General features: G+C 37.9%; 1 protein-coding gene and 1 long non-coding RNA gene across 9 annotated transcripts in view; one reads left to right on the forward strand and one right to left on the reverse strand.

Moving 5' to 3' along the window:
- Positions 1-1,462: 1,462 nt before the first annotated feature.
- The window catches only part of Mctp (multiple C2 domain and transmembrane region protein), a 43,581-nt gene continuing 21,470 nt past the window's right edge, over positions 1,463-23,573 (reverse strand). For 3 of the 5 annotated variants that reach the window (XM_043434149.1, XM_043434148.1, XM_043434150.1), the window contains 7 exons: positions 10,778-10,926; positions 9,530-9,935; positions 8,273-8,415; positions 7,505-7,994; positions 6,742-6,888; positions 6,312-6,637; positions 1,463-5,959 (listed from right to left, as the gene is read on the reverse strand). In XM_043434149.1, the coding sequence (XP_043290084.1) occupies positions 5,842-5,959; positions 6,312-6,637; positions 6,742-6,888; positions 7,505-7,994; positions 8,273-8,415; positions 9,530-9,935; positions 10,778-10,926 (1,779 nt within the window). In that variant the 3' untranslated portion in view covers positions 1,463-5,841. Of the gene's footprint in view, positions 5,960-6,311; positions 6,638-6,741; positions 6,889-7,504; positions 7,995-8,272; positions 8,416-9,529; positions 9,936-10,777; positions 10,927-12,856; positions 15,301-16,410; positions 16,542-23,573 lie in introns of those variants that run through there. The other 2 variants (XM_043434147.1, XM_043434146.1) reach the window with 2 other exon arrangements.
- Positions 15,904-23,573, forward strand: part of LOC122419519 (uncharacterized) — a 37,182-nt gene continuing 29,512 nt past the window's right edge. For 2 of the 4 annotated variants that reach the window (XR_006262914.1, XR_006262917.1), the window contains exons 1-4: positions 15,904-16,026; positions 20,813-21,005; positions 21,134-21,363; positions 22,530-22,939. This is a non-coding gene — a long non-coding RNA (uncharacterized lncRNA). Of the gene's footprint in view, positions 16,027-17,359; positions 17,607-20,812; positions 21,006-21,133; positions 21,373-22,529; positions 22,940-23,573 lie in introns of all 4 variants that reach the window. The other 2 variants (XR_006262915.1, XR_006262916.1) reach the window with 2 other exon arrangements.

Genomic DNA, 23,573 nt, shown 5'->3' on the forward strand with positions numbered 1-23,573 from the left:
GAGGTAAAGTTTCGTGTGTCCAAGTGTATCGTGCGATTTTTTATTATCCTTTCCAACAGTTTATTCTCATCCTCGTATCAATCAGAGATCGCAATCATCCCCGCTCAACGAGATTCGTTGATCGAGCTCGTGTCAGGGATGCTGGATCTCGGGATTGTCTGCACATTATTCAAGAATTCGATTCGTTGATACATTTTATGATTTTCTATGAAACAAAGTCGATGGGTGCATCGAAATAAAATTAAGGGGGGTCTTGCTTTAGAAAGCAAAAAAATCGATTGTCTTCGGGAGTGTTTTTAAGAGAGACGGAAATAACTCACAACAGCGAACTTTTCGGTATAGTTTCAAGGATATTTCACAAGTACAAAAACATTTTTTTCATGTGAGAAATACTAATTTGTACGTGATTTATGCGCAAAGTCGGATTTTCGAAGTTTCTCAGCTGCGTACAATGTGGAGATCGTAATTATTGTGTGCAACAAAAATTCCAATTTTTTTACCATTTTCACATATTTTCCTTTCATATGAATCTATAAAAACTCGAAAAAATTGCGAAATTCTATATTGCTTTAGCGAGTTAGACAAAAAACGTTTCTAAGAAGAAGAATATCACTTCGACGTGCAGTAAATATAGAATTTCGCAATTTTTATAGGTTCATATGAAAGGAAAATATATGAAAATGGAAAAAAACTGGAATTTTTGTTGCACACAACAATTGCGATCTAACTAAGAAACTTCGAAAATGAGACTTTGCGGATAAACCACGTACAAATTAGTATTTCTCACATGAAAAAAATGTTTTTGTACTCTTGAAATATCCTTGAAACTATACCGAAAAGTTCGCTATGCTGAGTTATTTCTGTCTATCCTAAAAACATTCCTGAAAACGATCAATTTTCTTGGACTTTTTGAAGCAGGACCCCCTTAAGACTTCAAAACAGCGTAGAGTTTTGAAACGAATTATTGAGATGCCCCGTTGAAATTTTTCGAGAAAACGAGAGGAGTAGGAATAATAGCGATTTACAAAAATGGAAGAGTAGAAAAAGACGTAGAAAAAAGATTCTCATATTTTGCGCAGTCTTCGGATTAGGGAAGTCTGTTATCGTACACGAAGAGCTTTCCTCTCGACTAATTATTCTTTCTGGTTTCTGTGTTTCTTTTTTTCTCTAGAATTCATAAAATATTACAGAAATATTGTTCGTCGATTCTGGATAAAATAAATTGAATTTAGCTTTACGTTTCTAAGGTACACTTTATCTTGGAGGGTGAAAAAATTACAATTTTTTTTTCGAAGCAGTTTGGTCATCTTGTCTCGGAATTCAGAAAATGTTTCACTCACTTCCAGACCATCGATCCGTTCTGTCGCACTGTAAGTGTAATGCGAACCGATGTTTTTCGAAAGAATTTTATAAGAACGAGGGAGGAATCGCAGTTTTTTAAATGTGGCCAAAACTTTGTTGATTCTCAGTTTATAATTTATTTTCAAATTCGAATATTTTTTAGTAGAAGATTGATGAATGAAAAGAGAACTCGAATCAGAACAAACTATTCGGTGAAGGAACAATCAATTTTCCATTGTTGTCACTCTTTTAAAGAACACCAAAAAAATGAGAGGAAACATGTTTTTGCAACGATTGGAGATAAAACAATCTCGAGAATAGGGGAAAAGGAATTCAACCCGAAACATTCCCTTTCAAATTGGAGAAAAATTGATGTAGCAAAAAATTTGTATAAATGTACGAAGATCTTGACACTTTCTCGTCGCTCTACGGTCACGCACAATTTAATGAATTTTTTTCAATGAATGTGTCTTGTGTAAATGTTGAGTGTTCCGAGGAATTAATCGGCTTGTCGCTGTCTCACATTCATTTCGTCTCGATATTGTTCCGAATAATACGATCCCCATTTATGGCTCACGTACTCTCTGGACAACCCATTTTCAACCCATCGTTTCTTTTCAATACAAAATTACAGGCAAAATATTCGTATACATTCGTAAAACTATTTAATGACAGCTTTCTCTTATCATCAATATTTATTTGTGAAAATTATAAACAAATGATTTGCCACACCGAAGCTACTTTCTCAAAAAACATAATCTTACTCCAACGTCACAGGCGCTACTGATAATTACACCTTCGCAACGAATAATTAACGGATTGCTGTTTCATTCACGTCAAAAGTGAATTTTAATATTTTACAAAAAACAATTCTTCCCTTAGAATCAGGTAATTTGAGACGAATTTATAAGTCTGTATAACTCTCGACATTCTACATACGTTTTGGCCCTTGATTTAAAACATTTTTCATCAACAAAGCCATCCAAGAGGACGCTCCGGCTGCCATGTTTACGGATTTACAAATCCCATCGCTCATGGGTAATGATCCACTTAGAAATTGGAACTGGTAAAAAATCTAAACTGAATCATACGGTCATACTATCAAAAAATTGACGAAAAAACGTGACCGGGGCAACAGTCTAAAATGGTGTTTGCGGAAATATAATTGTTAGAATTGTTCATGGTTTTGATCGAAAGAAACGGTTTAATGAAGGCGAAAATGGGTTGGTCACTAATTCGTTCAAAATCAGACTTATACTCGCTTAATTGTAAACTCGCGCGTTCTAACCTAAGTTTGTGAAGCGATTGATTCGCGTCAATATAAGAATTTCGAAGCGCAGTTTATTTTGGAAGAAGTATCATCGTTTATAACAAGACCTCTAGTAGAAGCCTTCAATTCGACTGCTTATTCGTTGTTACAGTTCAAGTTCCCATTACCCAACCAACTAAGACCAGGAAAATAAAAGCTCGGTACTGTACTGCACCCATTTCTTGGTTTTCGTTTCCTATTTTCTCAAATAAACTGTCGTGTATTCAATTTTGAAACAGCTCACCGATGACTGAGCGATCATGCTCACTTCAAATAAAAGAAACACGAGTCGATCGCGTCGAGAAGACAAAAAAATTTCGTAAAAGCTCAATATAAAGTCTGCCAAAAAGGAATAATGGCAAAGGTGCGTAAGGACGATATTTAAATAAAAATCTTGAATGTTTGGTAGACAAAAACACTCATTCTTCGTATCTCCACGCTTAAAAGTCTCCCTCTGGATAAATGTGCGATAATCAAACTGTTTCGGTGATCAAATCTATTCTGAAGTATCTCAATGCAAAATTATCCCTGTTTCTGGAAATACCTACACTCTTGTATGGCTCTACTCAAACCTTAATCGCTACAATCGTAATATTTGATATGACTATCGAGCATAGAGATTTTCCAGAGCAGAGATGGCTTGAAATGGAGACGTTTTAAAATAGAGTCGTCTCGAATTATATCCGCGAATCGAGATGTCCCAGAATGACAAAGTTCATGATGGATTCATTCGAAATTAGAGATACGAAGAACGGAATGTTTCTCTGGCGTTAGCTTCGAAGTATGAATTATTCGTTGCCACCGTCTATTTCGTACTCGTTCCAATATCGTGTCACATCGTGCATCTTCAAATGTGGGAGGTTTTATCATGAGAAGTTGCACGGCATTGGTCAGAAATGGGCATCATTCGTAAAACTATTCTAACTTCAATTATTTCGATGTTAATTATTCTAATTCTAAGGAAATTCATCTAATTTCAAAATGTCAACGTTTTCTAACGAACGTCGGTGTCTCAGGTCGTTATTTTTCAAGTAAGAATCGACAGGAAAACAGACGACGTAAAAAGAAAGAAAAACACCGGAATAATGAGCTTTCAACGAAAATGCTGGGAGACGACGATTCTAGTACTAAATTGGTTTTGGGATTTTACCCGAGTCGCTAGGAAAATTTAATTTTTTCAATTTTCAACTACTTTCCAGTTCGAGAAAAAGGTTTGAAAACCGATACGAGACGAACGAGACATCAGTAATTCGCTAGTAAAACGATGTTGCATACGAGCACTGTGCTACATCGAATGGTGCCCATGACTGGTACAAATTTATAAATCTTACGTGGGGTTCGAGCACATTGGAGATCAACATATCCCAAGATTTTTTCGGAAAACGATTTTTTTCTTCGATAGACATATAATCACTATAGCACAATAATTTAATGAATAAAACGTTCGTTGAAGATAAGGAAGCTATTATTGAAAGCGTATACAAGGAAGAATGCGAAGACAAGTTTTTCTTCGGTAGAAAAATTCGTAAAACTTGGATCGATCTGACGAAGGAAAAAAGTCTTTTTCACAAGTCGATAAAATTCTTGAAGAAGCAATGACGAATATCGATGAATATAAAACTTTGATGCATAATAACAATAATAATAGCAATAATGATGATAACAATAAGAAATTTTACCATATCAATAATAGTTTTTATCGCTTTTCAACGGCATATGCGCGTGTAAATATATCATTTTCAATAATTTTCAATAATTTTTCAACATTTGTCTTTTTCATGTGTACGATTTTTTTTTCAATTGAAATTTCTATACGCGCAATTTCGCGCTCAATTAGTAAATAGCTAACATTCGACTTTTCTCACCCCTTTTACCAATAATCGTAATTTATTTATTTATTGTTTGTTTTTTTTTCATGAATGAAACGAGACACACGAGGCCTACGATAACGATGGACGCAATTTCTAGATTTTTTTCATTCTCACTGGTGGCTTTTGTGGAGTCGAAATCCATTGCAATTTCAATATATTAATAACATTTTATACTATAATATATTCATATATAATAATTAATTAAGGAGCTCCAAAAACGACTTGTTTCATTTTTTTGAAGTTGCAGGTATTTGCACTTCATGGAAAAATAATCATCTCAAAATTTGGGTCTTCGAAAAAAAATGCGCAATACCCACGTTTTGGGATCATCACTTTTTAGTAGTAAAATATTCACATGTAACTTCAAGATAGTAGAAAAGTCGAATCCTTGCATCCCCTTAATAATTATAACATAATAATCCATAACTGTGAGTCTTCAATCCATTTATCTATAAAAACTTACAGCTCTTTCTTCGAGCACATTTTTTTCCATTTCACTCGAAAAGTAAGAAAACAAGGATAGAAATGACTCTTTTTTGCGTTTTCTCCCGGTTCTGAAACTTTCACATTTTGCTCTTAATGCTCACTCTTTTTTTTCCAATATTTAGTTGATCCATCACAGTTCATTTTCATTTCAGCTGTCGTACCCTGACTACAGACTAGAAATTTGTATCCGTGTGCATCGCAATATCGTACATCAACCCTTTCGCTTCTTCCATTATTTCTTCGACGCGGTCTGATTTTCGTATGTTTCATTGAACACTTGACGTTACCGGAATTTCGGCATGAACGAAATTTTTACGACTACGTGTCACTAACGCACGCTTTGGAACCACGAAGTATAATAGATTCTTGAAAGTACTTGAAACTGTGGTACAAAGTTTGTTTAACGTGCCTTAATTGGAACAAACTTCGGAATATTGTTTTCAAACTCGAAATTATAAATAATCGTAGTTTTATATTTTTCAAACTGTTTTTTGTTTTTTATACTCTTCAAGTCTGAAAATCCTTGATTTCCTTTCGATCATATTTGAATAACTCGTAGAATTCACATACCGATTTCAACACGAAAGTCAATCCACCGAACTCGAGCAATAGTTTTCCATTTCTTAAAAATTATTTTGTTGAATTTTTTAAAAATTATTTTATTTTTCTTAATCAGTCTTTGGCGCCCTCGGATTGGACCTCCATGGATGCTTTTCGCTTAACAAACGAAGATATCCGTTTCCCTCTTAGTAGCACCGTCTTAAGAATGTTAGCGGAGGCGACGGGCGATTCTGGCGGACCGGCCTTTGTTTCGGCTGGCCGCGGCAAAAGCCGTTACGCTGCTTTGTGCTTCTTTCTCTGATCCCTCCGCGTATTCACTACTCCGCTTGATGTACTCGCTGATGAAGTACCTCCGCGTTCGCAGTCCGCTGTCGGTACGGGTTTTAGCTCTCTGCAATCAAAAAGTCGAAGTGATGAAATAAAATCCATTCAAAAAAAATGATTCACAGCTTCAAATTTTCTATTTACGTTGTTCATTTAATTTTATGCTTTTTTCAAAGATTTTTCTTTTATTTCAATCTGGAGAACGTAACGATTGATTTTAAGAGCGAAGTTAGTTCAAATGACAACTCGTATCAGTGATTATTACGCTGGGAATTTTAGTTTCTGAAAATGTGCCGTTGAGGCTAAAATTTGGAATAACGAAAGGCTCTCAAAGTTTTATCCTTTCAATCGTAGTTTTCTTTTTCGTTCGACTATTTTCCGTTTGATCAACGATGTTAATGTGAAACACTTCGTGTCACCTGTAACTCAAAAGATCCTCGTCATCTGGCACCCTCGATATGAGATCGAGAACCTCGTTGTTCGGAACGGAGTGAGGCCTGAGGAGTTTCCTTAAAAATTTGTTAACACCCCAAGCGAGTATGAGATACCTCATTGGGATGAGATAAAGAACAATGGCACCGAGAATGGTGAGAACGATAGCCAGGTAGCTCAAGTAAGGTACGGTAAAGTTGAATAAATTTTTTATTCTCTCACAGAGACTCGCTATGAAGCCTATGGAATTTTGAACGGTCTGGGTCACTTCTTGTATCGCCTGGAGACGTTCCTTCAGGCTTTTCTTCTCTTCCTGCGAGCAAAAAGCACCCAATTAATAATTGTACAGTTCATTCATGTGATGAATGAATGGCAGAGGAAGATAATGCGCGAATAAAACAGAGCGAGTCGACCAACTTTGTCTTTGTCGTCTTCGTCATCGTCGTCATCTCCAGGAGTCAGTGGGCCATCGTCGGAAGCTGGATCCCCCGTGTCGTGGAGCGCACCGACCGAGGGACTTCGATGATGGTACGTGGATGATGATCCTCCCGTTAGTAAGGCCACCTGGGGAGCCAGAAAATAACGTTTCTCGTTAACTTATGGCACTGTGAGATCGAAGGATCAGTACAATGGGTTCGGAGCAAGTGCCATGAGGCGAGAAGCTTCGAGATCGAAACGGAAAGCCGAGACAGTGAACCTTCGTCTGTCAAGAAAGAATGGTGCGAGGAAAATGTGACTGAAAAGTGAATAAACAACGAATGAGTGAATTTTAAAAAGGGGAATTATTAACCATGACCTAGTTCTGTGAATACATTTGAATCAATGTCGCAGTAAATTGTTTTGAAGCATGCCCATACGAAATGTTCGTGCACTTGGCCCCCGGTGTCACTCTGAAAAGGGGTTCGGCGCGTTTTTAAATTCAAAGGACCTTTCAACCCATGTCTCAATACCAAACTACACAAAAACGTTTTCGTAGTCGTAAAACAGAAACTTTAATTGGAGAAAAGTAAGCCGTAAGCGTCGGGTAGAAAAGTGAGAAAAGGCGCTTCTTAATGAGGTCCACGTTTCTGACAGTTGGTAGCGACATGCTGACAACTTGGACTGACAAACTACGAATGAAAGTGAATATATTGTTGTTGCACTGATAGCTTAATTTTTTCTCGTATAACCCATTGCTCACCATGCAGTACTTAAGTAGAATGAGAAACGCCGCGGTGGGAATCATCCAAGGCTCGAAGTAATAGCATCCAAGAACGAAGAGGACAAGAGCAACGATGCTGCGTGTCTTGCTCTCCCATTCCCAACAGCTTTGAATGTATTTACCCATGTCAATGAAGAAAACTATAACAGCCTTAAGCCTGAGAACGTTCCTCAGAAAGACTTGGCGCTTGAACTTTACTTCCGGTTCCATGTACTTGGTCTCTTTGGGATTCAAAGTTCTAGCGCAAGCTCTGAACACATTCCAGACCACGCTGAGCTCCAACATTATTTGCGGCGAATTTCCTTTTGCACGACCTCGCAATTTTTTATCTTTCAGGGCGTACCACCGTTTTTCAGCGTTTCTAATGCGCAACAGTGGTATTGCAACTCGTCCTAAAAATTCGACTTTATGATCACGATCCTCGTCGTACACGGTCACCTCCAGCACTGAATTAATGTCCTTTACATTGCTGAAATCATTCAATTCCCCATAATATTAGCATCCTGCTTGTAACGGAGTTGTTGACATTCCACTTGAAATTCCTTCACGCCATTTGAAACCAAATGCGACTCAACAAAGAATTTATATTTTAAAAAATCGTTAAACCTAGTGAAAAGTGTTTAATCTCTCACTTTTTTCCAACTAATCATCGATCGAATAAATCGAGTGTGAAAAAAGTCCCATAGCACGACTGCCGATCGCTTAATTCAAATCGTTTATGGATTAAAACGGTTTTTCAATACTTACAACGTGAATATCTTTTGCCAATTTGGAGCGAGTGTTTTGTACTCGGTCTGTGTTTGCAATCTTGCGTTTACGAGCTCCAGAACACAGAACGGGTCGCTTTTCCCTCCTAAATCTGCTGCTGCAAGACCCTGTGCTCGATATACCTTAAGAAAACCAAACAGAATGTCGTTAATGTCGAATTCTTGGAGAAATAAAACTTTTAATGATCTCCGACGAATAGACATAAAACTGGGCACGTAAACTTTCGTCGTCTTTCAGCAATTCTGTTGTGGAATTCCGTCTTCAGTTATTGAGCTCAGTAGAAATTTTTTGTGGCAGACTACTGCGTAATCGAACTATGGCGAATGAAAAAAATTTCATGTCTCATCCTCTCAAGAAGCGTGATGGAGTCAGACCACAGAAACTTGTAAAAAAATAATTTTTCAATGCTTTTCAAATGAATATCAACGAAATTGTTTCTCGGCAATTCTCCATCTTCTCATAGGAATCAAATTCATAAGAATGTGATAAAAAAAATGTAGACTTCCAATTATTTTAGTAAATTATATATTCGTAGCTATCTCATAGTTCGGAATTCCAGTTTCGCGCTCGAAAATTACGAGCCGAACAAATGTATGAACGTTTTAATGCGAACAAAGGTAATTTCAAGGTCGCCCCAAGTGTTTATGAACACAATCATTATTTCCGTCTGCCCAAGTGTCTATGGAAGTGGATAAATATTTGTACATTCGTCTGGGAATCCTTCAAGGTGTTGCGACTGATCGGTCAGTGTTTGTCGAGTCCATCAGTGATTCTCAAGGAAAATAAAAACCATGCTCACACTCGCACGCTCACGGTTTGACCGTTTATTATTTATTCAAAGGTTTATCTTGCTAATGTCCCTTAATATACGTAATGTACGTTCGGCGACTTTTCCCCTTTCGTGTAATTTATAAATCACTAACGTTACATATCTCAGGATCGACTGGACGGATTTACTTGTAACAACGACCAATGGAAAGGGAAAAATCGAAAAAAAATCGTCACCAATTTTCAGGTTCTTTCATGAAATGGTTTGTTTGTGAGAGCCGTTTGAAAATTCTGTGACGTCATAAAACCGGCATATTCGCGTATATAAGAGTAGCGCCAGGGCTCGCGCTGGCTTTTCTTTTGCGCTGCAGTTTTTCCTTTTAATACTTGGCGTCGAGCCGCTACCGCGTCTCTTATTGATATAAACGCAATAACGATGTGGCACACGAAGGTGAAATCTTTCGTTACCTTAACGGTAAGATGACCCACGTCCCTCGGCCTCTGGAAGGTGTTGACGAGGGAATATTTCTGGAGAAGACGTTCCCGTTCCTGCGGGGTTTCCTCGTGAGCGGCCAAATCACTTATGGTCTCACTGGCTGTTGTTCCACTGATCGTTAAAAGCAGAAATATGCTGCCAGCACCATCCTCGAGATCGCGCCACAGTCGATGGGTCGTTTCGCGCTCCATACTCGCCAGATCTATCGTCGTTCGTCCCATAAGATCATCCTGATGACTCTTGTCCCGGTCCCAGACGGTTACTTCCAGTTCCTGACCCAGGTACGGATCCTCGTAGAGGTGCAAGTCGAATTGCTCCAGCCAGACTGGACTTAGAGTCTTGTTGATAACTTTCGATTTGTACTTTTCTGTGCCCAGTCTTCGTTACAAACAAAATTTATTGTTATCAACATTGTTAGGAAGGTGGTTCTCGATTAACAGCAGTTTTTTCTCTCTACTACGAAATAATCGTAAAAAAAAAGTGAAAATGACGATCCGGATGTGACGTGTGTGATGGAAATAATCGAGTTTTTTCAGCTACTTTCATGATGGATTTATATTTGTTGGCAAACTTGTGTTTTTTTATGATCGGTTTTATCCAAATTTTGTTTTAAATCGAATTTGACGTGTGGCTGCTTGCAATAATAGTTTTCACGGGAGTTGATTCGTGTAAGTGAATCAACTTCGTATATTTTCAACGAGCACGAAAGCTCGTCAATGAAGTTTCGAATCGCAACTGTCGAAAATTACCAGTGAGAATCCCCACGAACCCAAAACTCGTAGAAGGCTTTTGAAAATCGATCTCGAATGAAATATTTTGGCGAACCGACAAATATAAATACAACACGAGTAACCCACTGATGAATACTTGTTAAAAATGTTTTTTAAACGATTCTAAAAGTTTGAAAAGTTCTTACGGTGTGAGTGTTGCCTGTAAAAATTGCGAGTGCCAGTGAGTTCCTGTGTGCGAAGGTGTTTAAAAGTACATTGAACATTTGATGATTTTCTACGAGAACTTGACAGATTTAAGGTGAGAGACTAAGTGTCTTTCTAAATGCAGTTAGCAGAAGTGACTATTCGACAAGAATTCCATACGTGCATTCAATGTTCCTAAAATTATTGACTTTTTACACAATGAACATCGAATTTGTGAGACGAAAAAGCAAATCGCTTCGCCCAGTTATACTCGGCTGGTATGAGTTGTCGATGATAATAACAAACCTGAATTTAACGTAGGGATCTGAAAGACCATCGATGTCCATTGGCAAGAGATTCTTCGCCTCGACGAGTACGATCGTAACGACCGAACTCCATATCTGTGACTTGAGCTTCCTGTTGACATCGGCGAGACGGCTCGTTCGCTGAAAATACTGTGCAGGTAACACTGCGAATTAACTTAAGACGTTACGGTATTGCGTCAGCGAGGGATGATGCTATTTATTCACTAAAATCTCTCAATATTTCTCGACTATGAACCTAACTTGTTCTAAATGAGTTCTCAACTCTAAAAAATCTAAAATTCTCATTTCACGATGGCCTGCTACGATCATATTTACCTTGCGTCATTGATTACGAGGTAGTACTACTGAGCCACAATGTACACACTGAAAAAATTCGTTCGAACAAAATTCCACTTTGACGAAAACATACTGAATCGCCTAAATAATTTTTGAGAGGGCAAAGTTCATGAAACCAAAAAAAAACAGTCGAAACCACCATACTTTCGTCCAACTCGATGGAGGAATTTTGTTCAATCAAATTTTGTTTCTCCGTGCAGAGTGTGAAAAGTTCTAAAACTTACAAGAACTTCGGTCTGTACACTTTTTGGTTATAGATTTAACGATTCGATTTAGGGTGCGTAAAAATTCGCGTTTGGGACGAGGACATTAAAAAAAAATGAAAAGAAACCGAGGCAGGAGGATTATACGTTAAATGTTTTGTTTCATAGAACATTGAACTCATTCATACGCGTTGAACATTTTAGTTATTTATTCGTTTTTTAATTATCATCATTAATCACTTTTGAAAGCGAATTTTAAGGGATAAAATTGACTCGAAACTCATTAAAAGTATTGGGATGAAAATGAAATAAAAAATAAAATAAAACGGAGTGGCTACTCGTCCGGAGTACGGACGAATACGCGACGGTTATATTCGTCCGGAAAGCGTATAGGTTAGCATATTCTATCTGATTATACCTACGTTACAGATACTTTCTTTTATTCGTTATATATCTGGATTAATTAACCGTGCGTATTCATCCGGATACATTGACGATACCAGTGTGCAGTACATATCCGGACGAATAATTGTACGGTATTCGTCCGGATATTGAATACATAATTGTTCATAACGTGTGTCAGGACGAATAATTGTGCGGTATTTGCCCGGATATGTACAAACAAATTCATTGGAAGCAATACGTTTTGGCGCGATGATACACTGTCGTAGGAACAATTGAGTGCGAGGAAGTTTTATCGAAATCTGCCTTGAGCCACGTCCACCCCCATACTACGTTTGATGCTAAATACCCGTAAGCGATTTGAACGCGGGCGACGGGGGTCGCAGGGGGCTTAGCCCCCCGAGAATGACTATTAAAATTTTAAATGAATCATCACTTCATCAAATTTTCGATTATTTCGCTACAATTTTTTAACACAATTATTTCGTCCCACGTTCAAGAGACACAAAGTTTACTCCAAAGAAAATACGTTTCGAACTCGCCCAACGATTCCGCATCGAAAGACACAATACCATTATGTATCATTCAATATCCGGACGATTTACGTATGATTATTCATTCATTCGGATACGTACGAAAACGAACATAATCGAGATATCCCGATGAATACCGTACGATTATTCGTCCGGATATATTGTACCATTATGTATTCCATATCCGGACGAATCACTTGTAATTATTCGTCCGGATATGTACATTTTATACCGTTATATTCAAAGAAAGTATAAACAGAAAAAATATGGCCTCATTTCCGATAAATATCCGGACGAGTAGACACAGCCAAAATAAAAACTCCACGAATATAATTACACCGCTGTGTCATAAAATATTTAAAAAAAGACCTTCGCACGATAAAATTCGATGACACTTTTAACTGCTTTTTTAAATGACACGTGAAATTGCTTTGCGACGATATTTTTAGACTTACTAAAAGTGATTACGATCGAATTTTATTTTTCGAATATTTTTGGTTTTCTTCAATTTTTCATAATTTTTTTGACAGTTCTTGTATTTCGGGACAATAAACGAACGTTGAGAATATTTTTGAATGTTTGTACCCTTTGAACGTCTTCGACCGTTTCCCTGAAACCTCCACGAAGTTTTTCCAGCAAATCACTGCCGTGATGTTTCTCACTTTTTTCCACTTTGCCACTCTTCGCTCGCTCTTCTTTGTTTTCTTCCGGGCCTTTCGAGCCAGTCGATTCGGCCAAAGACTCGATCGAGTCTTTGAGCTTGCTCGCAGGCGAAAAACTCACGTTTTTCTTTTTTTTATCCTCTTCCTTCGTAACTTTGTTCACGGTTTCTGTAAAGATTTCACCGCCGTCAACTTCTGACGGTTCCTCTTCCTCAACGTCTTTCCGTCGATGCTTCTGTATTTCGAGTTCACTGTCAGAACTGACGGAACTTCGAGCGATCCTGTTGGCAGTTTTTCGACCGTTGGGAGAGTTTAAGGACTTTGCCGATTTGTAGCGCTCGAGCAGCCACGTCTCGATGGGCTGTAACCACGGATGTTTGTCCGCCGCGTCTTCGAGAATCGTCCCAACTTGACCTTCGAGCACCTTTTCCATGCTGTCGACTCTCCGTTCGAGCGACATTTTCAATGCTGTAGTTTTAGCTTTTCTTCGAGCACGAATTTCTCGGGCCAGCGAAATGCAATCCTTCCTAACCAAATTGCGAGTTCTCGAAAATTTGGAAGTCTCGTTCGACAAGTTCCGAGGCATCGATTTCAAATTTTGCGTCTTTTCTTGATCTCCCCTCTTTGCATCTTTTCCATTCGCATCTTTACCGGAGCTCTCGATTTCCTCGTTTTTATCAACGATTGCTTCGACTTCGTCCAACCGTTTCGTTATTTGTGCGCAGCTTTCGACTTCGCCCTCGCTCAACTTTACCCATCTTTCGCCGGTTTTCCGCTCGGCCTTTATCCCCAAAACTCCTTCCAACAGTTTTTCGCTCATTTTCGCAACTTCGTTCTCACCACTTTTGTTTTCTTGCTCAAGCCCTTTCTCCGGCTCCGGCACCTTTTTCTCTCGCATCTTGACGTATCTAACGGCTAACACGTCTATTTCAGGAATCGTTTTTCCCTTCCGTCCTTCCTTACTTTTTTCCGATCCAATTTCTGCCGGCGAGTCCTTCGCCCGGTTAGTGTCCGTGGCATCAACCGAATTTCTGGGCTCTTCTTTCTCAGCGGAATCCAGTTCGTCGGTTGGTTTAGCATTATCGTGCGAGCAACTTTCCTCCGATTCCATGACGACCGAGACGTCGTTGCTGCTCGACGATTCTTTTTTATCGTCTTTTATAACGTAATTGTCGACAGCTGTCGCGGCGAGCCGATCATCTTGTGAACTCATTTTCGAACTATTTCACTTTTCTTCCTCTCGTTATTAGACTTTTTTATGAACTTTTTTTAAAACTATTCTCATGCTTAGATGAGGCACGGGAATTAGTTTTCCGACGTCACACTAGTCGGCGCTACGCGTCGTTACGCAATTTGTAAACGGTAACGCCGGCTGAGACACGTGTTGCCTGCCTTTCTATCCGTGAGTGTAGTAACCGAACACAACATTCGCGCATACGTGTATACACGTACAGATAATAATAACACGCTGCTCGACTAATTAGTTTCTTCCTCAATCGAGGTCGTGGCGGCCCCGCTTCCTCGAAAAAAAACCAGTTTTTTTATCTTTCTTATACACACTTCGAGGGATCGTTTAGTTTGGTATATGATATTGATCGTGTTTATAAACACGTTCTAAGTTCGTGGCGTGCGAATCAGTCGAGTTTTTAGATTTTTTTCAGGACCATACGTTCTGGCAAAACCATGTAAAAAGGCTTCTAAAATTCCGAGTCAAAACTTTCCTGTTTTCCAGTGTTCATCGCGTTCGTTCTCGTATCTCAACTGAGTTTTCCAATGTTATGAAACAGCGTGTACATCATAAAATATTCGAACGGAACAGAAAACGTGAAATGTCATAAAAACCGAACGGACGCGAAATTCTCCATCTCTCGTCTCATACTGTTCACATTAGCCGACTGACAATCGTATATTTTCATAAACAACATTTTTCAAGTTCTATTCCACCGAGTCGAACCTGAATGAAGAAATCAAGTACGAAAAATAATTTTTTTGGCATTCACACAACATTCATTAGATTTTGATCGATGTAATTTCATATTAATTCATCAATTGGTCGATCGGTGATTCTTAGTCGGTTCAGCAGTAGAAAATTACAACGAAATTATTCCACACTCTGTTACGCACGTATCTTGTTTTTACGCGTTAAAATTGCCGTGCGAAGCGCATGTCTTTCATTTAACACGAATAAATTTGTTGAGCACAATACAAAAAAAACTTTCCGGACACTAGCTAAACTCGGCACCAAAATTTAACCGAAATTCGTCACGACAACGTGCTCGAGATTCTGTTTTTTGTTGTCGCGACGACTATCCACGCGCGAATCATCCGCGATGAATCGACGCACACAGCCGACGACCGTTGAGTCGAGCCTGAGAATATTGCCGTCTCCTTTCGATAAGATACGAAGACTCGGCGAGTAGGAGTGCCTCTCACGAAAGTGGGATTAGGGAGGGGGAGAAAAAGAGAAACAAACGGGTTTTAGAAGGTCAGGAACGACGACCGCTCATATAATACCCGGTGAACTTCACCGTAAATTTGGATCACTTGTTTACTGATGTACGAACCATCGAACGATTGTCGCAGGCGAAAAGGAACGAATAAAATACTTTTCTCGATTTCCGATGATTTTTTTTAGAGTCTGAGCCCTCGAATCGTGTGTTTTTATACACGAAGAATTTTTCTCGAGAAACATTCAATCTCGTTTCTCAAAATATTTCGTGCGATTTGCAATTTGTAGCAATAACCTCAAAGTTTCATGAAACTTCGTTGTGTCTGGTAAGAGTGTGTGGAAAATCGCAAGAATAGCGTTCGCGGCGTCTTTTTTAGATTTTGATGGGTAACTCGTGAGACACATGATTGATCCTACAAAGAAAAGCCATTTGTCATAGTGCCTGGTGACGTAAGAGAGCCGACTGTTTCATTTCCGTGGAATTTCTGGCTGCGACGAGATTTTTTTAATTGCTTTGAGCGCTGCTGCTACAATGTGCCGAACAAAAGGTATTCATCACGAAAATTTCAACGGTTTCTGGGGAATTTCCACACGCTTGAATCGGCGGAGAGGAGATCGAATCGTGGAATAAAAATTCAACTGCGGTAAGTGCGTTTTCACGTTTCCCTTTTGCATGACCGATTTCGCGGATTTATTCAAATGAAATTGACGCGAAAATATGAAACAAGCCGCTGGTACGATTCAAAATAAACTCTCGACGAACGTTCGTCGCCGTTCGCGGTGCTGAGACTGATGGAAACATACGGAACAGATATGTCAGAATTAATTCTCCCCTCTTTTCTCATCACATCCAGCGACAGCAGCAGCACCGGTGAAAAAAATCATTCGCACGTTGACGCTAACTGCATAAAAACACAGCAGTTGATTATTCGGAGCGTTAATTAAGCAAGGCTCGGAGAGCGAGGAATCACCGGCAAAATAATGGTTGTTTTTCGAGCGAATTTGAACGATAAAATTTTATCGCACACCTGAAAATAATCTCGCGAGAGCTCAACCGATACTCGGAAATAATTTCGTCTCCCTCGCGACAATTTCCTTCACGATTTTTTCGCGCACGAGATTTTTCCAGTGCCATGACACAATCGAGGAGAGAATTCCGCGACTTTGCACTCGAAAATCTTTTCGCTCACTTTTTATATTTATTTTTTTGACCGATTCCAAAATAATATGAACGTGCGCGAGATTATTTTTGAATTCTGTACCCGAAATATCATTTTCTTAACTTTGGTGTATTTATACGACGATAAATTTACTCTCTCGATATAATCAACCTGTTCGTATGCTTTTTTTCGCGGAACTGAGAATTCTTCTGTGAAAATACAAAACATACAAACTTAACGGTTTTCGATGAAATGCTCGGAAATTCAATTCCCATTAAAATTATTCTTCGAAAATTAGCATTGACGTGAACGAAATAAATAATAATTGCACAGAAAAAAAATTCTTCAGTAGATTTCGTACAAAATGGCGATAAAAAAAATTTTTTTTTTCACTTTCAGGCGTTCTCCTCGGTCCGGACGACCGTCAAACTTTATCGTGTTTACTTAAAATGGTTTCGAGGTATCAGCACCGGTTGTGTGTATATTCCGGCGCGTTGTATACAAGCTTAGACTCACCCATGCACACAATCAACTGCTTGCTATTCCTAAAGCGATTTCAAACGTGCCAAGCGACAAAGTAGCTCTTCAACTAAATTATCGTTTAATTTTTTTCTTAGTGATAACAAATTGGACTTCTAAAATATTGATAAAGACTCTAATAAAAAATTTTCGACAATTAAAAATGTACTCATTGGTTGGTGTTCGTAGCCGTCAATAAACGATTTTGGTCATGGAAAAATTTTCTTTATGATACTTTTGTTTTTCGATATCGATTTTTCAATAATTTTGAATATTTTTTAATTCTTAACGTCTCTAGATAAGATTCTCAATCACTCCGCGTAACTCGAAGCTTTGAGGCTTTAGTTTTGCGCAATAAATCGTAAGTCGAAGAGTGTCGAAAAAACTTGAAAATCAATCGGCTTTCAAGTCGAGCCAGAAACGATCGGGACGCGGTTTGAGAAAACGAAAATCATTCACGGAACGTCGTAAAGTATCCAGCTGCGTAAACCGATTAACGACGAACGACATAGCCTTCGGCGCGTGTGTACACATTTCGAAATCCCGTGAGTGATCCCGCAGCTGAGTCACCTGCGATCCTTGTGAAAAAAGCTCCAACGAACGAGCCACACAATTATTATTTTTTCATTATAATTCTCCGTCAATATGTTCTGCCATTATGTAAAAGAAATACGTAAAATATGTTTCTTCAATGGATGTATTATTGGAAAAAAAACAATGGAAATCTCAGTACTTCGAGGGAACATTGGAAACGATTTTGACGAAAATAAAATTTCATTCAAACTGGGAAATTACATTTAAAAAAACCGCTCAAAAGTCAAAGATCTAACATTCGAAATAAAACAAATTAAAGACGACAAACTAATGAAAAATAAAGGAATTCAATAAAAAAAATAATAATTTACTAGAAAATAGAATAAATTATTGTTCTTCATTTTCACATTATTTTGAACTTTAAGGTAGATCCTGCCCGAAGGATCGTATTTTATGGGTGTCTAAATTGGCTCGATTTTGACATCCTAGTTAAAGTATAATCACTTTAAATTAATGTCAGAGTTATTAACTCGAAATTGTAAATAATATTTTGTTCAACTTATTTTTTGGCGAATGAAATTACAAGCCATTAATTAATCGGGGATCCATCACTGACTGAACCCCAAATTTTATTCATCCCTGGCTAAAATACTCTAGTTTTTTATGTCAAAAATAACTTTAGAGAACGCAAAGGGAAATGAATCAAGAAAAAAGTGTTAACAAAAAGACAGAAGGCTATGACAGCAATGGCCCGAGCCAAGAAGAAACAAAATGCCGAAACAAGCAAATGGGAGGTTACGATTGCTCACTTTACCAATTTCGTTCAGTCTTTAACGTAATATTTTTTTGTTATTAGTAAGACAATCGTCTTGAATTTTTCCTAGACCTTTGTTATCTACTTCATCGTTGTTGTGTACTTTTTCATAAATTTCATAAGAAACGTTCATTCGTTGCATGAAAAGATAAACGATTTTTACGCATAGTCCCTGTGTATTTTTCTTCATATTTAAGCACCTTATCTCAATAACCAATAAGACGAGCCCTTTAAAATTTGATATTCGTGCATGAACTACTTTAAACGAATAAAAATAATGAGAATTTGATCAAATTTGGTCATAACATTCTTTGGCATCAAGTATAAAAATACAATTTTTTTCAAATTTTTTCCACCACGTGGTTATCGAATAATGGAGCGTTAAATCCAAGTTTTTATGCACGAGATGTATAACTGTATAAATGTAAAACTCTGTGCTTATACACGTGAACTTTAGTGTTGAATTACTCGAGAGCTATGCGGTAGAAAAATCTAAAAAAATGTATATTGTCTTATGTATTTTTAAAGAATATTTTTCCCAAATTTTATGAAATTCTTATCATTTTGAAATTCTTCAGATTTTTAACATGGTTCAGCATGGCAACGTTGTATCGTCGCGATCCACCCTCCTTAATGATTTTCGAGAATTGTTCTTAAGGAGGGTGGCTACATTCATCAAAATGATAAGAAATTGATCAAATTTGGTGATAATGTACTTCAACATCAAGTGCGAAGACACAATTTTTTTCAAAATTTTCTTCTCCTTAGTTATCGAGTAATTACCCATTAAAGCAGATTTCTTATGCCCGGAATGTATACCTATAAATATGGAAACGCTATGCTTATACACGTGAACTTTAGTGATCAATTACTCGCTAACTGTACAGAAGAAAAATCTTAAAAAATTTGTATTGTTAAATTTGGCTCTAAAGAATATTTTCACCAAATTTTATTAAATTCTTATCATTTTGATGAATGTAGCCACCCTCCTTAAGGAGGGTAGCCACCCTCCTTAAGGAGGGTGGCTAGCGACGATACAATGTTGCCATGCTACACCATGTTAATAAGTACATTAAAAATTTCAAAATGATAAGAATTTAATAAAATTTGGTGAACATATTCTTTAGAGTTAAATTTGACAATACAAATTTTTTAAGATTTTTCTTCTGTACAGTTATCGAGTAATTGATCACTAAAGTTCACGCGTATAAGCATAGCGTTTCCATATATATAGATATACATTCCGAGCATAAGAAATCTGCTTTAATGCATAATTACTCGATAACCAAGCAGAAGAAAATTTTGAAAAAAATTGTGTCTTCGCACTTGATGTTGCAGAACATCATCACCAAATTTGATCAATTTCTTATCAATTTGACGAACATAGCCACCCTCCTTAATTCTAGATTCAAGGAGGAATGAAATTATTGCAAAGAACGTAAATGAACCGAATTGATGGAAGATCGGTCAAGCTCGCTCCTGACGTTCTATTTTCGGTTATAAATTATGTAAAGAACATTTGGCTGAACGCAACGGAATTAGGAACTAATACGACGTGACCTTCCAAGCCAATGGAATTGACGCGTAGAATCGCTTGCGTCCAGCATTCAAAGAGAAGACGAAGAAGAGAACTATCAAATAAAAGGAATGAAACGGACGAAAATTGATAAGAAGTTTTGATTAGTACGTCGAGAGCAACTGCTTGTTCTATTTCCATCTCCCCCCTCCTCTCTTTCTCTCTTTTCCTTCTAGCTCCGTACATATCATCACACACTCGCCCACAGTATTGACAGGCCCACCCGCAACAAGATTATATACATATGTGTAGAGAAATATCACCGGAGCTAGTCACATGTACAATAAAAGTTATAGTGATAAGTCGCTTGTAAGCGAACCGTCGTACCTCGTCGTCGTCGTTCAGAAACTTGCCTACGTTTGCTCTCGTTTATTGACTAAGCGGTGCATGCACGCATGCATGCGATGAATCTCTGCTAAAGCTTGAGACACGCTTTGCCATTTTCTCGGTCACTCGTTCATTAAATATTGCACTTTTATTCGTTGAGGTTCGCATGAAAATAATGATTCTGAAGTTCGCAACGTTGGAGTCGAATGAAAAAATGTGAAAAACTCGACAACAACAGTAATTCTTCGGTTTGTTCTTGCTTCTGTTAATTTGCAATTTGTAGTCTTTCAGTCTTCACCAATAATTCGTGAAATAAAAAATTGGTCAATTACAGATGTTATTTTCGTTAATTTCGTTGGACTCGAGAGCTGCAGCGTCGTTTAAAATTTGAATGTTTGAACGGAGCTTACTTTTTTTGAGTAAACAAAAATAGTGTGGAGTCATTTTTGGAGTCGATTGTCAGCCAAATTGATTTAAAAATGTGAATTTATTTATTGCAGATTCATTTCTTCCTCTGACCGATGACTCGCGAGAAGTGGGAGCTGCATGGATTTTTCAAAACTCAGGAAGCGTTGAGCTCGGAATCCAAAAAAGCTGCACACGCCTTCAAACGGTCATCGAACGTGAAGGAATTGGAGTCTAGAAGAGAAGCCGGAATTCGCAGGAACGGAATTTTCTTGAATTACCTGAAGCGTTGGTTTTTTTCGTTGAAAAATGAATCAGAAAAATTAATTTCGTATCGTGACTTGTGCGAGAATGCAACAACTCCGCACAGAAAGAAAAACGAAAATTAAAACATATTCGTTTCCGGTTTTCGATAGGAACGAAATGCCCGAAAGCTGCTAGTTTTTCTGTCAGAAGATTCTTTGGAGCAAAGCCAGGATTCATGCTGCAGTTCGCTGCGATCGTCCCTGGGAGCGATGCGTACCAAATACCTTAAAGTTCCAAACGATTTTTATAAAATTTATGGAAAAAGTGGATCAGCATGAAAAATTGAACAATCCGGCCTCAAAATAACGCCAATCAGAAGCCCCGGAAGCCCACAAATCAAGTTCGTCATGTAATATGAAAATTCCACGATCGAAGAGTTGCAGAATTATCAAAAAAATGCTGCAAATAAAAATTTGCAAATTGCTTCCTCAAGATAGTGAAGATGCACGATGCTCTAAGCTTACTCTATGCGGTGCTATATTTTTTATTTTGGCTTCCTCATAGAGGAAGCTTTGAACATCGTGTATCTTGACCATCTTGAGGAAGCAATTTGCAGCATTTTTTTTTGTATACAAGGAAATAATGTATTTTCTCTACCTTCTTTAACGAACTTTAATTTATCTCTTTGTTTAAATCCATAAAAAAAAACTGAATGACGAGCCATCGGAAAAAACAGTTTGCAACTTTCAATTTTCATCGATTTTCTATTTACATTGAAATTAAATAATTCCGACAACTTTGCTGGAGAGTATAGAGGAAGTATAGACTTATACACAATATCTTACAAAATTTCCAAAAATTCAAGCGGGTTAGACGATTTTTTGAAAAACTCATATTGTCGTAAAATTCAAAATGTCATAAAATTTAAACCGCTCAACCGATATTCCCCAAATTCAGTTCCAACCTTCCTATTACGATAGTGTATTTATAAAAAAAAAATTATTAATAAATCTTAAAATTTTCAAAAGTTCGAGCGTCGACACCCTTTTTATGAAAATTTCAAAACGTCGTAAGATTCGTATTTTTTTACAAATTCTGACAAAGTTATCAGAGAATGAAGAGCTTGTATAGATTAACATCTGTGCAAAACGGTAGGCCTGTATCTCAAACCGTTTCCGAGTTATAAGCGTTTTAATTTTGCAGTGCTATGACATACACACACACACACACACACACATCCCGGCATTTTTTCTAGATATGATTTTTCGATGTTTTGGGACATTTTGAGCACATTGAAATCGAAAACTGGAAAAAAAATGTTCATCATCACATAGCTTCCTCTATGAGGAAGCAAAATTGATCCAACCCCGTGACATTTTCCATCACTTTTTTCTCTCATTCTCAGGATAAAATATTCCAGAATTATATCAACAAAATTGATCCAACTCCGTGGCATTTTTCGTCACTTTTTTCTCCCATTCTCAAGACGAAAAATTCCAGAATTATCAACGAAATTGATCCAACGACGAGATATTTTTCATCGTTATTTTTTCTTCTGATTGTCAGGTATAATCTGCGGATGATCGAATGAGGCGCGTCATTCGTCTGAGCGTATTCCGCGGACTCTACAATCCTTCGAATCTGTCCGAGTTGATAGATCGTCTCGCCACTTGAGGATGCAAACGAGTACAGACTTCGCTCTTTTTCTATAGTTGGGCGGCAAGAGCGAGGCCGCCGGTACGTGGACGACTGAACCGATAACAGCTCATGCGGGCGATCGAAGACATAGAAATAGAAGGACAGAGAGAAAATGGCATGGACGGGAGACGAGATATAAAAAAAGACTTTGAGCTCCATTGTTTTTCATTCTCGAACGAGGATGATACATCCGAGCGGACAACAAACGAGTCTCAATCCGAGGCGCGTACATGCGTGGCCAGATGTACGCGATACGTCTTTGCATGTGACATTTCACGGTAAATTGACAACGCTCTGTGACCCTCAACTTTACTCGCTCTTTTTTCTCTCACTTTATACGCTGCTCAACAACCTGTAAAAACTCGATATCGATTGACGAGTCGAGGAAAAAACTATTTGTTATTGACTCCTTAATGTGATAATTTTGTGCAATTTGAGTCTACGATTTTCAGCAGTTTTTTGTTCAGTTTTCACCTCTTTTTTCCCAAGCACTTTTGATCGATACGTCAACGCGATTATCTCGAAATAAATTGAAAAATCGACGTTCATTGATTTCGTTAAAACTCGCAAAAATCGTGGTGCGGAATGAACAACGAATTTAACTTGATTATCAGTCGTTTGGTAGGCATTTAATCATACAGATTTAGGCAGGCTTGGTGATTTTGGAGATGATGCGACGAAACAGAGAATACAAACTCGTCTCCATTTTGGTAGATTCTGAATTCTCGTTTTTATATATAAAGTGATGAGGAGAATCTTCAGTTTTTTTATTGAATTTTCGTCTGAGCAGTACAGACGCACAATTATGCATGATTTTTGGGATGAAACAAAGAAACTTTAATCGGATTCGATCTGTTGAGAAAACGAAAAATACTTTGATACTCCAGCGACAATTTCTGTTGAAATTCTTCG

This window comes from Venturia canescens, chromosome 1, assembly GCF_019457755.1.
Source record: "Venturia canescens isolate UGA chromosome 1, ASM1945775v1, whole genome shotgun sequence".
NCBI classification, from domain to species: Eukaryota; Metazoa; Arthropoda; class Insecta; order Hymenoptera; family Ichneumonidae; genus Venturia; species Venturia canescens.